Source organism: Amblyomma maculatum, chromosome 11 (genome assembly GCF_055883805.1).
Source record: "Amblyomma maculatum isolate TAMU_Amacu chromosome 11, ASM5588380v1, whole genome shotgun sequence".
Classification (NCBI taxonomy): domain Eukaryota; kingdom Metazoa; phylum Arthropoda; class Arachnida; order Ixodida; family Ixodidae; genus Amblyomma; species Amblyomma maculatum.
Window position 1 is genome coordinate 4,894,403 of NC_139354.1, and position 15,416 is coordinate 4,909,818.

At 41.8% G+C, this 15,416-nt stretch overlaps 1 protein-coding gene across 1 annotated transcript in view; it reads left to right on the top strand.

The window, feature by feature from the left end:
- The first annotated feature begins 2,241 nt into the window (after window positions 1–2,241).
- LOC146172697 (spondin-1-like) overlaps window positions 2,242–15,416 on the top strand; it is a 154,420-nt gene continuing 141,245 nt past the window's right edge. The window contains exon 1 of the mRNA XM_084585703.1: window positions 2,242–2,721. Coding sequence (XP_084441829.1) covers window positions 2,403–2,721 — 319 coding nt within the window. The 5' untranslated portion in view covers window positions 2,242–2,402. The remainder of the gene's footprint in view (window positions 2,722–15,416) is intronic.

A 15,416-nucleotide genomic window follows, 5' to 3' on the forward strand; every position in this document is an offset into this window, starting at 1 on the left:
CTTTTGATCCTGCAAAAAAAAAAAAAAAAAGAAAAAAAAAAAACAGCAAGAGGATAGACGTTCGCTTGTCCATCGATGGGGTTCAATGGGTGGTGATGCATACATAACAAAAATGGTAAAAAGGGGTTGATGCCATCCTTTTCAGTGACGCAGACAGAAGACCTGCCAAACCCATTCCAGCCTATGCGTGACATTTCCTTTCGATGCACGCGAGCCAATATTAGTTTCTAGTTTGTTTGTATTCGCTGGGACACAAAATTGATTTGTTTTTTTTTTTCTATTAAACCCCTTCAAAATTTTGAAGAACTTTAGGGAAGCAAACTCGCTTGGATCCCGCAGCCCCAATCAAGTTTGAACAGTGATTTTAAACCTGTGTAATAACATATGAGACAAACCATATGCGCGCTGCCAGTTCTAATCTGTTAGAGTGTCTTCGCATAAGCAAGGTGTCCCGGTTACGTGTAACCAAGATCTTAAATAAATGAAGTTATGAAAAGCCTAGTGAAAGCAACTGAGGAATGTTGACAGTAATGTGGCCTAGTCTGCTGTACTTTGTTGTATTCGACAAAGAGAATAATTAGTAAAGCTTAATTAGCTAATATCTAAATTATTGGCTGAAGGCTCTGAATGTAGAGTACCGGTGTGGCATTGAAGCTTTCGTTTTTCTTTTTGTTATGAAAAGTGCCGTTGAAGAAGGACAGACAAAGCTACTCTACTTGGTACATTTTAGCTGTTTTTTTTTATAACGACTTATAGCCTCCTCCTCAAGCAACATATAAAAATTTGCTAATTAGTTTTCGCTAATAATAACTTTCGCGAACAGAATATTATATAAGCAACTCTTCCAGCTCCAGGTTGGTTTCATTGGGCTAGAGCCTACCATCCATTCAGCTGAGTCCCCTCTTATATAACACAAGAATGAAGATCAAACTTGGAATCTTCCCGGTATTTAATTTTGGCACAGTTCGGGCTAAGCATAAAATTAAGCGTTTTGCCCGCTATCGCTTCATTATCTGTGCTGCAAATATAAATTGCGGAAGAGTACCAGACGAATCATATTTTCACGGCTCATCGTACTGTGCAGCGCACAAATCACAAGAATATCAGAAAATGATAAACAGGGAAACTATTAGACGCCACGCCTTTTCTGAAACCGGGTGAAGCACCTCCGAGATGAAATTATGCTTCTTCATCGTCGCCAGAAAGCCGTATTGCTTCGCATCTTGATCGATATCTTCTGAAAACAGCTTCATTTTAACATTGCATTCCAATAGGCAATGCTACCGGCGTCTTTCTGGGTGATCAGCCGCGAAAACTAAATGGATTGAGGCTTCTATATACACAGCGCGACGAAAAATAAGAGCAAACGAAGCACACTCCACAAAGCGCGGCTTTGACTCCGAATCACTCAATTGAAGCAGGTAATTTGGCAGGATTTTTTATTTCCATTTATTACCTGAAAGCATTCGTTAGTTATAAACCACTGCCATAAAGCGCGTCTTTTTCGACATAAGCTTCCTTTTTATGCTACCGGTTCGTGCTAGCATCGAAAAAAGGTTTGTGAAAAACACATATAATTTGTGAACTATTGATGCTCTCGAGGATTCCAGCGTCATTTTGATTATTCTTTTTTTTTTTTTAATCTATGGTGCATTTTGCTTGACGCCAATGAAATCTCACCAGGGCATATAGCTGCAAACTGTAATTGGAAGAAAAACAAAGATGCAGAAGCTGAACATAACCAGAGAACGAGCTTCAGTCCGGCATACAACTTTGTTTCCGTTCTTGTGTACAAATAATTGTATCAGGCCCTCAGTGTCCTTCCGACGGCTGTTAATCTGAAAAAAAAAAAAGAAAATCTTTCTTCAAGAATCGGGTTGGTATATTTTTGTTTTTATAATTGTTCGTTTTTACGTTTCTTTTTAGTGTTATGCATCCCAATCACTGTACAAAAAGCGAGCGTAAGAACACGATCAACGTAAGGAAGTCGACGCGGACGCAGAAAGGCAAAAACACCACTCTGAACATCAAGACAGAAGTGGAGGTGGATAGGGTGGGGAGACACGCAACAGTCTCCCACCCTTTCGCCTTAACCTTGCCTTGTTTCTATTCTACTTTCCTCCCCCAAACGCGCATCTGGTCTGCCCTTCTCTTGCACAGTGCGCTTGCCCATATGCCTACCCTCCTTCTCTCACGGCCGAGACGGCCCATTCTCGCGCCGTCTGAGGGGGCCTGCCCCGGAGTCCCGCTCGAAGCGCCCGGCACACCGCCACCGGCGGCGTAGCAGCAGAGTCCGCTTCACGCGAGTCCGCTCGCTTAGTCGCGCATCGACCGTCGGCGCGGTCGGTCCCGCAATCGAGAACGTCGCCCACTAGTCCGCGTGTCCTCGTCGCCGCCCCGTCATGGTCAGAAGACGCGGCGTGTTCGGTCCTCTCGCGCTGGGCACGGCACTGGCATCGGCCGTGCTGGCAGCCGCGTTGGCGTTACCGCCGGCCGCCGTGGCCCTGACCCTGGCCCCGGACCCGGAGTCCGGAGGCACTGAGCCAGGCGGCATTGAAGGGGTCGTGGGAGGTCCTACGCCGCAGCACCGGCCCCGCTACCTGGGACCTTGCAACAGAGTGCCCCCAGGTGTGGTCACGGACCGCTCGCCAGGCTACAACAACTTCAGCATTGTCATCTCGGGCAACCCCAAGAAGTATGTGCCTGGGGAAGCCTACACCGGTGAGTGAGGAAGAGGTATCTTGCTAACTCTCCAGGTACCTGAAGCGCTGAGTTTAAATATGTTTTCTGTCACGCTTGACCTTCTTGACGGTCAGGGGTGGACTGCTATTTAAGTGCGGTAACACGCACCAGATGCTTCGGTGGTCCTCACTTTTTTAATGCAACTGTATATCTCTAACGGGCTGAACACCCTGACTGAAGCACACACCAATTGCTCCGATGTGCCAACTTGTTCTACTTAATTTGATTAGTCAATCTACACTTTGATGCATTACAGGTTTAATACTTCCTTTCGGGTTGCTTTCAACTATAGGAACAGAAATCAGATTGAACTAATTTCAACTTCTATATTAACTTTGCTGAAGGTTGATAGAATTTTTTTTTTTTCAAGTTCTTCCAGACAACGGGGAAGCCTTATGACTGACCTGGCCTCAGCTTTATATTTTTGAGCGTATCTTACCTGAATAGATGCAGGTCGCGATCCAATCAGGGTGATTTCTTAGCGCGGCCGGTCATTGCTGACCACTTCAACTGTGAAAACAGCCTTGGGAATGCTGGCACGCAACGACGACTCGATTCGAGTTGATGTCACGCTGTGTACATATCCTTCATACCCCCGGTGGGATTGCGTTACGTCAATGTTTACCTTCTAACTGGGATTCCGTCTTAAATAGATTTTTCGCTTTGTAACATTTCATCATCTTGATGTTTAAGCAATTTTTAGCAGAATGTGAAATAAGTGACGTTCTCGGAACTCTTGCCGGCCTTCCAACATAGTTGGTTGCTTACACGTATGAAGGAAACGATAAAACAGGACAATAAAATGCATACCACATGCTTTTGCTTAGGGAGAAGAGAAAAAAAGGCATTTCAACAAGGAGTTTCAAAGACTCAATTCCACAAATGTCTGGGGACAAAACAGAATGCTAGGGCAACGTGTTTTTTTTTTTTTTTTGTCTCTCCTTCTCTGAAATGACAGAATTTAATGGGGAATTGTTGTCCAACCTCTGTGCTACCTTCTGCCGTCTCTTCGTGGCAATGTCGCAAAGCCACATGACAGGTCGAGAGTGGAAAAAAGCGCGAAAGAAATGAGGAAACTTCTCGCTTAACTGGTTGCAGAAATTGTCCGACCTTTCCCTTCACGCTCATGCGTTAACTTGTCCCTAAGCCTTCCCGTCTCGTTAGCAGGAAGCCACCTTTTTATTTTCCGACGACCTTTTTCCTTCTCCGGAAGGCGGACTGTCGAGCCGACTAACGAAGGCGGAAACACCTCACAACTTGTCTTGTTGCTGCGAGCGACGCTTCACTTCACTGCTGCAAACTGCGGTGGCAGATTTTGGGAAGTTGACCCATTTGTCTTTTGTCCGGACATAAATGAAGCGGGCTGACCTTTAAAGAGCAAAAAAAAAAAAAAAAAAACAAATGCGGCCTTCAAAATTGGTTTTGGGTTTGTTTTTGTCTCGAACAGCTGGATGGCACAGACTCTCTCAAGTCGAACGATGTTCGCAAAAACATATTTCTTGATGTAGGACCACACAGCGGCTGTCTCAATCGAAGGCTTCTTTGCTCGATTTATTGAAATGGGCTTCGGGACTGTCATACAATTACCTCGGAGTTAACAATGTCATACTTCTAGCTTAAACATATTCACTAGTTCACGTTACGTTGCAGTTTATTGAAAACGTCTGCCCCCCCCCCCCCCCTTTTTTTTTTTTAGATGTTAAAACACCAAAGAGGCTATTCAAAGGCTCCAGACCGCTCCTACGAAGGGTAAACCGATGGGAATTCTTTGATATCACAACAGCAAAAAATATTTTCTTCCTACACTGGCAAACTCCTTGCAGAAAAGCAGAAAAGCAGAACACTGATGACTACGATCAGGCCTCCACAAGTTTGTCATGTCTGTTTATGCAGTTCGGCAAGTAAATTTTGTGTAAGAGTTGCGCGCACTTGGTACCCCGAAGGGATTCTCTAAAAAAAAAAAAAAAAAAGATATACTGACAGCTATTTACAGCGAGCTCACACTTGTTAGAAAATAGCAGTACGATTTCACATTTGTCAAGACGCTTGGCACTACGGGTCACACCAGCAAGTGGTCAGCCTTTCAGGTCGACCACTCCTTTTTCTCAATCTCAGTGCTTGCTTGTTAACCGTGTCTGAAAAAAAAAAAAAAAAAGCGGAGATGTTTTGCTCTGCACCACCCTGTTTTTAAGATCACATGCTCTCTCTCTTTTTACTTTCTTGCGCCCTAGCCAACACCGATAAATGACAAGACTTTGGAATCAAATACATTACTTTGCCTATCATGTGAAAGGAATCGTAAGCGACAGAATTCAACCTCAATATTTTCCATCACGTTCTCCGCCATCAAGAACGCTTCATCTTCTGAATGTGCACATAACAATGCAGGAAAAAAATTCGGCTTTTCGTACGGATTGTAACGCTGACGCAGTTATGCTGACATTTTTTCAAGCTGCATGCAGTCTTTTTGGAATCGAAGGAAGAGAAACAGGTTCCTGACGAATTTACGATTAGATATTGCAGATGCTTTGTACTTACTACTGAGCTGCTTGGGTTCGAACTGTACTTGTTGCTATGTGCGCAGGCTTTGGATTTACAATAATCAAGCGCAAGATTTACACATGCGATTTTTCCTTGTAAAGAACAAGCTTAATTTATTGGTACCTATAGCTACAAGCAGCGCCTAAAATCTCTGTAGTTCTACTTACAGTAAAATTTGCTTCGACCGAAGCTTAACCGCGTGAGTGGGATTTTCTTTTCATGACTTACGCTCTTTTTTTTTTCTTTAACCGCAGGGGCATAACCACACTAGGAGGCGTTGCAGTTAATACAAAGCTTTCTCTTTTTGTTCATAAATCCGTAACATGCTACCAAAAGTGGCAAAAAAATTAGAGTAATATAAATGGCCATATCCTATCACCGCCTGCTGGTTTTGACAGCTTCTTTGGGTATATTCCTTCGGGATGCTGTACGGACTTTTTCAAAAACTGTATTTTAAAGCGGTTGTCTTGATATGAGCTTTTTTTGGCTCTGGGGAAGGAATCAAGGGAAGTATTGACAGGTGGTTCTCTGTGCGGAAAAATGGGACTCGAGTTGCTGAAAAAAAAAAAAAAAACATCAAGCTACCGGGGGAAAAACTCCGAAGTTCTGTGATATGCCCGAAATTTTCACGATTGCCTTTGACGCATTCAATAGACACTGAAGTATGGCAGCACTCCCAAAAGTAAGTCTCCTCAGATGCCGGCCAACAGAACACAAGATGCGGCGAAATACAGACTATGACGGTGTCAGTGTTTGCCGTCAGAGACCCTAAGTGAGCATACACCTCTCCGCCAATATATTGCTAATTGCCTTTGCGTGCCAAATTATGCATTTACTCATATTGTTACAGAGCAAAAACAGTGCAAACTTCACAACGGACAGAGAAGGGCAGACGAGACACAGGCGCTGCATTGTTGTTGTTAATTAATTGTTAACCAATTTGGTTGTAAATTACCTTCTATTCTTGCAATGTCATACATCGCTCTTCCTGCTCTAAACTCATATATATATATATATATATATATATATATATATATATATATATATATATATATATATTCATATATATACGGGAAGGGGTTGATGCTCGAATGGGTCTGGTAGGGCATAAACGTAAAAGAAATGACAGACGGCACACTTTAGAAAAACAGTAAACTTCAATCCGGCTTTATATATATATATTGACGCGCCTTCGTAGAACGTCGACGGAAGATGAAAAAGAGCGGTCTGGTAGATCGGTGAAGAAGAAGAAAGAGGAAGGGCAGAGGAACGTTTGTACGCTTCGCCGCAGTCCTCTTTGTACAGATCCCTGTAAATAAACCCCCCGTGCGTACACACACACACATATATATATATATATATATATATATATATATGTATATATATATATATATATATATATATATATATATATATATATATATATATATATATATATATATATATATATATATATATATATATATATATATATATATGTATATATATATATATATGTGTGTGTGTGTGTGTGTGTGTGTGTGTGTGTGTGTGTGTGTGTGTGTGTGTGTGTGTGTGTGTGTGTGTGTGCCTGCGTGTGTGTGTGTGTGTGTGTGTGTGTGTGTGTGTGTGTGTGTGTGTGTGTGTGTGTGTGTGTGTGTGTGTGTGTGTGTGTGTGTGTGTGTGTGTGTGTGTGTGTGTGTGTGTGCGTGCGTGCGTGCGCGCGCGCCTGGGAAATACCACCCTTTATAAATCGCTGTCATGCTCTGCAATATCTGCTTTTCTTAGAAACGGTAATAATTTCTCGTGAACACTTGTAATGCAAAGTATTCCTAGGAGTGAACTAAGCGACGAAAATCGTGTGCAATTTTGGTGCGGAAACCATTTAAAAAAAAAAGTAACGAAAGCTACATCGTCAGCGATCCGCCAACTTTGAATAGAATTTGCAGAAGCGGTGCCTTTGAAAGGCTCGTCTTTATTCTGAGGTGAAAGTCAGAGTCCTTACTTCAACCACAAAAAGTTGCTACGAAACATTTCTTCAAGCAACATAGTTTACACCGCGAAGCACCCCATGTTAATACAGCCAATTTTCTGTTGGTTATTTTCAGCAAACGTTTTATGCCACTCAGCTCACACCCTAATGGCGCAATTTGAAACCTGCACAATATAATATTCGTGTAGATGGTAATATAAATATTTCTCATTCATAGACCCAAACTTAGCGTAAGCTTTTTAATTACAAACGGTAGCAATGGAAAGTAGTCCTTTCGTAGGTCGCTCGTTAGGGTTACAAAAAAATAAATTCCTTCCGATACTTTGAATCGGTGCCCTTATTACCAAAACCGCTTCATATGCAGCAAAACGTAATGTGATTCTGGTAAACATTGTTCTCTCATGCCTGACAATGGAAGAGTTTAATTTTCCTGAAAGGTCTCTGCTATTCCATTTAGGGCATCGCATATCTATGCGCCGCGGCACGGCAGGTTCTGATTTAAGCACTCTATGCACAAAGCATACGTAACCTAAACAAGAGAAAGTTTTTCTGTTTAGGCGAATGTTGACCGCATGATTGTTAGTTTGCGGGAACCTCGCTGGAGCCTTTCGCTTTTATGAGAGCGCGACACATTCAAAGTGCTATCAGTAACAGCCTCATGCTAGACCTGCTGGTATAAACAAGCGACGCAAGCAATCGTAAAAATGGTTCGCAGCTTTGGCCCTTTTTTATGAAGCGGCGAGCATTGCAATTTTTGTCTAGTTGTATTTTGGTCTAATAAACCGCCCTGCTCCATGAAGCGTTCAGCAATTGCCTCTTTAAAACCAAACTACTATAATAGACGCATAGTCCCAATCGCGCATTATTGAGCTTAATAAAATGATCATCGGCTAGCTTCCACGGCACTCTGCTATATTCCTACGTGTTTTTTTTTTTTTTTTCATTATTATCAATTTCTTTTTCAGCGGCTTCTTCTGTTTCTTTTTCACGTCATCCGGGTTTGAAGCTGTTGAATATTTCAGGTCTCGTGGCAAACAAGATCAAGATCATCATATCGCCTCACCATCACATAAGAATGTGCGGGCTACATGTGACCAAGTTTTTTCAAAAAACAAAAAGCGTCCTAGGGCCTACTGAAATAATTGAGAGCTGTTGAGAGCAGCCTGAGTTAATCTGCAGTATTTGTTGTCCGCTAGGGTTGATTAATTTGTAAAAACAAATTAAGTCAAATTTTTTCACTTGACATTAAGAACGAAATGCCCGTTCAAAGTTGCAGGCCTTCTCATAAAAATGGGTGGCTGTAAATGGCTCCATCAAGGTGTGTTATGCGTAGCCTTATTTGTTGGTCTCCAAATAAATAGGCCTCGTGACCAGCAGCTCGCTCACATATTTATTTATTTATTTATTTATTTATTTATTTATTTATTTATTTATTTATTTATTTATTTATTTCGACGCAAATAATCCGCTCAGATCTTTCTTTCTTCCTGCCCTTCTTTCTTCTTATTTGTTTATTTCACAACCAACAATGTATGCTTGAGGAACAGATGCCAGTAAACTGCCACAATTATGCGGCTTAACAAAGCTTCCATCACCTACACCTTTTCAGGAAAGCAATGTAAGCATCATGGGTAAAAGTGATAAAAAAATAAACGTCTTGTAGGCAAATTATCAGGACAATAAAAAAAATAAATTACAGATACAATAAAAAAGGAATATACCATTAATATCATGATCATTACTTTCAGAGAACGTACACGCAACAAAAAAAAAAGAAAAGAACTAGCAAACACTTAGCAAGGATATCAATGAAAGCAATGCATGAACGCCAAATTCGAATGAAATTCATTTTTTACAAGCTTTATGATTATATGCCTCTGAGAGTTAAACAAAGCCTCGCAAATGGTTAAGTGAGAATGCAACAATTTTTTGGTATGACAAATTTATTTAGCGTGAACGTAGCGCGTCTTAGTTAGTACATATGCGTATAACATGCCAATGCTGATGGTGGCGTGTCGTATTACGCACTGTATTGGTTAACAATTTGGGTAGGGCCCCAAAGAAAACAGGTGTTACCGTGTTTATGTCGCACATAAGGACATAATTCGGTACATTTACATGTCGGTAACTTCTATGATGTGGTATAGAAAAACGATAAATGAACAGCGATCTTTTATGGGCATCACTTATAGATTTTTAGGTCTCTTTTCTCGAATACGAAAAGTCTGTTTTTATCGGTAATTGTCTTACTTCCCCAAACTAGGCGACGATAGTTACATGCTGAAAAAAAATTACAAGGGTTCAACGCTGCTGAACCAAATATTGAGCTAAAGCATTAGATGCGGGTGACCGAGCGTTCTTCTCCTTCTCTTTTTCTTCTTCATCAGCCCACATATAAAGGCCCGCTTTAACCAAGCCGTATGAATGTTCCTTAGTGGCCTATAGGGGTAACGTGAATGCTAGCTTCCTAGCAGGCTGATTCTGACATAACCGTCCCATGTGAAACGAGAGACCAAAGTTGGCAGCTCCTGCCAGCCCACATATAAAGCCCCACTTTAACCAAGCCGTATGAACATGCCTGACGTCACGTATCATGTGAGCACCAGCTGCGCCTCTAGCGTGCCACGCCGACCGCTTTTGTGTCACCTGGGGTGTGTCACGTGCTGTCACGGGACGTGTTGTCACGTGCTGCGTTGTCACTGCTTGAGTTGGTTGCCCAGCTCTCACCCTAACGTCACGTGAGGTGTGACGTCACAGCGTCACGTGTGTGCGGCCGCGCCACGCGGAAGGCTCGAAACCTAGAGTAGTATTGCTTTCGCAATAAAACAATATTTCACTTTGTGCGCACACAAAGCTTCTCAGGGAAAAGCGCTTCAGAGAAAAGCAGAAAGCAGATTTTGCTCAGTGACACGTGCCTCGATAACATGAAAGGGCACCGTATATAGTTACACGGAAGTTTTTCAACTGCGCGAGTTATTCTTTAAGTGCAGCGAAAAACTGCTATGCTTTAACAGTAACCTAGTGCGAACATTTCAGTCAGCTGTTTTTCAATATGACCTGCAACTTATATCGGCATTTTGTTCCTGAAATCCACAAATAATTAGATAATTAGTATTTGGCAATTAATAATTTTAATTATGCCTAATTGGTAATATTTATCAGCAGCACCCAGTAGAACGCTGTTGGTGGAAAACACACATACACAGATCTAGCAGGATTTCATTTACTCTTGTCCTCTGGTGAAATATTCTCAGTAATGAGCAGTTGCGCTGTCATATCTTTGCCATTTCTGGTAATTCTGAGCTTGTTTTTTTTATCACATTTGGATGCAGCATAACAGAGTGCTGCTGACCAAATTATTTAAAACCTCAGCAAAGGGTATTTTTGGCTGATTATATCGTATACTATTGAATTAGCAAAATATCCAAGAAAAACTAATCCCATGAAAAATTACAAGAAATATATTTTAAAATTTTGCGACAGCAGCTACACTCATTTTGTCGTTTTTTCCTTAAGAACGTTTATTTATTTTTCTTTTGCCGTTATAGCGTATGAGTGTATTGCCAATATTTGAAGCTATAAGAGCATCATTACCAGTTGATAGAACAACGCAGATGGCTATTGAATCGAACACTCATAACTGCCGATTCACCACGGCAGTAAAGAAAGCACCAAAAAGGTGCACAGCTTTCAATTATAATTCTACTCATGATTACAAGTTAAAGCAAGCTTTCACGTCCTGAATTGACACGTTACTTGAGGAGACTAGGGGTCGGCAAATAATGTGCCAAGCTATTCAGGAAAGTTAATAAAGAGGATTTATTGTTCAGTGACCCGACTGGATTGTTATGAAATAGATCCGGCGACTTCCAGCTGCTACGTATTTCAATCTCCAGCTTTAAGCCTGGTGTCATGAGCGTCCGTCGGAATCCTGTGCTGTCCGTCAGACATTTTTATTCGTGCAAAAAGGTAGAAACACATTGGTTGCTGGTATGCTGAAAGAGATTCAATATTGCTTCGTACGATGTTAGCCCTATATTACTTTTTTAATCTGCTTGCGTAATCATTTTGTTTCTTCTTCTTTTTTTCTTTTTTTGTAAGAATTGGCGGGAAAATTCTTTTCGCATTTAACTGAGGCTTTCGTATTTGCACGCGTGAACAGAAATACAGGTGCAAGTTTGATTAAAAATATGGTGACCTTGAGTTTGAATTTCCGGGTCATCAGTAAGAAACGATATAGTATGTAAGTGCATTTCAGGCAGGTTTAATACGGTGCTCTCGTTGAAAGATCTGTTGCTCCGATGGTATCGACAGTAATTTTTTCTCATACTCGGCCATCTTTTTTTTTTTCTTTTTCCTTTTGCTGCCATGTCCTGGCGTTTCAACAGCGTTTGTGTTTAACACGTGCTTGCAATAATGAACTGTTTGTGTTTGACCCTTTCCGGCTCTATCTACCTGCCTGCCATGCAGCAGTTCTCGTATCGCAGTTGAGATCTTTCTTTAGACAGGCTATCGAACGCAGGAAAGAACACTTTTCGAAAGAGTAAGTTACGCAACGCGTCCTTCTACAAAATTAAACACAGATATTTCAGCGACTATAATAATATCATTCTGCCCTTTCTTACAAGCATTATAACTGCCTTCCAAAGAAAAAGAAAGAGATAGGAGATCATCTGGGTGCTTATTGAAGCAATCCTAAAGTTCGTTTGCGCAGTTTTAAAACAATTGTGATGTTTCGAAATCTTTTGTTTTGGGACTTTAAAACTTCCATTTGGTCTTCAGTGTTATGAGTACAATTATTTTTTTATTTTTTCGGTGAACAATAAATTTGAATCTAGTAATCACGAATGGCCTATTTTATTTATAACGCTCAAAATTTGGGGCCGTTGCTAATTTTAATGCCATTTAACTGACCTGATTTTCTGGCTTAGGTCACAGAACAAACTCTCTATCACACATGGAATAAGTTCTTGTCGTGATAGTGGTTGAAGCTGCTATGGTCAGTGACTGAATAAAACGCTACGTGTCAAGATTTTGTCAGGCGCGTTTGTCACGACTGTTCAGACCTTCTTCACTCTCGTATGCGATTATTATTGTGAATTTAATTTTGAGCTCCTAATATCGTTTTCGAAGTCTTTTAATTTTCCTCACAATCGACGTTTTATGCGACCTGTTTCCACATGGTTACTGAACGTAATGAAGGAAAAAAAAAAGAGAAAAGCTGCTCAAAGCGCACTTCATTACCCGCAGGTTCTGCTGCAATTCCTTTAACATAGTGGAAAGAACACGTTCCTATAATAACCAGGCAGATGAGAACAACAACTCAGGTCAACTTACAGCGCTTTTCACAATTGAAGAACATAATTCTAGCACCTTAGTTCTTGGAACATTGTACTAGGTAGCCAATTATCTTGCTTACCTTAAATTTTCGGTACACTGATATTGGAGTCCTTTCTCTCCGTGGAGGGTGAAATGTGATGAGCATGTCGCTACCTGACACTATTGAGTGCTCCTACGACTATTCCTCTCGTTTCGATGAGAGGACACACTGTGCGCCGTAAGTTACTATGCAGAAGAAGCCCACCATCACGTGAGCTGCGTCAAATGCCGATGACAGCTAGAGGAATGGATGTGCCTTCTTTACTTTGACCGACGGACTCCATATTTCGAACCAGGAAACCAAGATTTGGAGCTAAGTCCAAGTCACATCAGTGGCAATATCATTGAACAGTTGCATTGTCGTGGTGGGGATACCACCTCACTGATGGACCCCTTGTGGAGCAGCACATAAGCAACGTCGACTTCCACGATACCAAAAAATGCGCTTAGAAGGCAAATGATTCAGCAGTGGATAATTTGTCTTGGATGTTACAGTTAAAATAAGGAATACTCTAAGGCATCCCATCACTAGCATACACAACTGGTGCAGAGTTGAGATGTGCGCATAGCATAAACAGCTACGCATGTGGAGAGTGAAGAGCGGGAAACGGAAAACGGAGCAACAAAGGAAAACCTAATCACGTGATGGTGCACGGGACTTCTCACCTGCGCGACGAACCTTGTGATAGGAATTTCGTGCTTTACTAAAAGCGCCTTCGTTTAAATACACTTTTCTTCATAAGAAAAAAAAAAATCTTTTCTCATTTCGCGCATCTTCGAGATGTTATGGAGAACTGATTCCGGGATGGAACGTAAGCGACACGCAGAGCGTTTTTTTTTTTTTTTTTTTATAAAATTGCAGTGAGCGGGGCAAACAAGATTGGGTAAACGGCGCTACGACAACGGCCACTGCATGCCGTGAAAATTCAATCTGCGACTGCTCACTTCCACGAAGGAAAAGAGGGAACAAATCCTGTAGTGCTCCATCCTATCCAAGCCGGAGCAATCTAATAGACCTGCACACCTTTCACAAACAAGACGTAACGACTTCGGCAAGTCGGTAGAAAAAAAGGCACCGAAACAAACGAACTTCAGGTGAGGTAGGACAGTAATAGACATATGAGACTAAACAGGCCTAGGGTGCAAAAAACAAAACAAAAAATGGAATCTGAAATGACAAATATATATGCCTCAATTTTGCGCATTTCTGGGTAAGCCGAATAGATTCATTGAAGCAGAAAGACAAAAGACTACTGCGAACGGTAATAGGACCCCCTAGAGTTGAGCTGCAGATGTGCCGTACTTCTGTACGAAATAGGGCTTGAAAATAAGATCCGTACTCGTACACGCATGTGTGCCAAGTAAGTCAAGTCAAAGTGAGCCACGTCTAACCGAGCACGACGGAGCGCCTACTATATACCATGCTATATACAATGCGTCCAAAGCAGACGATTGGCGCGCGCAGTGTCGGCGCCCTCGGCGGACAAAAGCAACAAAAAGCCAAATTGAGCCAGGCTGAGTCGAATCAAGCCGAACACTGGGAGGTGCGCAGACGATGCGCCGATGCAGCAACAGCAACGGAAGCACCATTGGGGCGACAAAATGACAGTAGAGCGCTACTGCAAGTGAAGGAAAACAAGTCAGCAGCAGCGAGGCATAGCGCCACTAAGAAGGAAAAATGGCGATGGTACGGGAGTTACGATAGATTCTAATTCCCGGGAGTCGCTCACCTACGATTTCAGGTGCAATAAGCCTTACGTTGGAGACAATGGAAGACTGCAAGCGCGAAAGAAAAACGAATTTAGTGACAGTCAAGAAGGGCTAAGAAAGGGTCGAGGTCGTACTTTCGCATCGTCTGCGATGAATCTTGTTATTAGCGATTGATGTGACGTTCGGAGAACAACGACGTTAACAGGTGGAATGTGCACATAGCAGTGGAGCAGCCCCTTTGATTAGAAGACTAATGTGAACATCTCGTACTCGAAAGCCTACAGCCTAAAACGCTTAAAGTGAAGGCAGAGACATAAACGGAAGTTTTGGTACATTACTGAAAGCAATGTGTCGGTTGAAACTGTAGAAGATTTGTGGCTTAGGGAAATTTGAGTAAACTATAACACTTTTACTGGTATGTGTTTCGGGATTTGCACTACCATTCTTTGTTCTCTCTGTTGTGCACCTCATTGACCATGTCCACTCTTTCGATTGCACCAACGCTACTGCTGCGCTGTACATAAATAAAAGTACAAGTGAATAAACGGGACGTGAAAACTATGCGCCGTTAAACGATTGGACCAGTAAAGGCAGGTCCACCATTTGTTTTTGTGAATCATTTAGGATATTTGATTAAGTACAACTTTATTGTATGCTGTCCTGAACAAAGAGGTGTGGTTCTTTCGAATTTCCTTTGAGATCCACGCACTTCTTGAGCACGAACAGGCGTTTGTTTGTTTTAGTATAATTGAACTTATTAAAAATAAATAAAAATAAACTGTCCCGGCTCGTTCTTTGGATGTATGGTGGGATTAAGGAGATGTGTTTCGTATTACTCAGGATCTGGGTTCCTTCGACCACGGTTCGAATGAATTGCAAGCGACGGTGCGCCGTTCCGACCAAATGAAACTACACGCCTCAAAGTTTACTATATTTAACTGATGTGACCAGTTTTCTTCAGTGAATTTTGCGAAGAGAAAATGCATAACCATCTATAGCCAGCAAGGCTGATTCTTGGGCTAGTTGGTAAATTTTGCTCATTTCAGTAAAGCCTCGAGCGCAGAAAAGACAG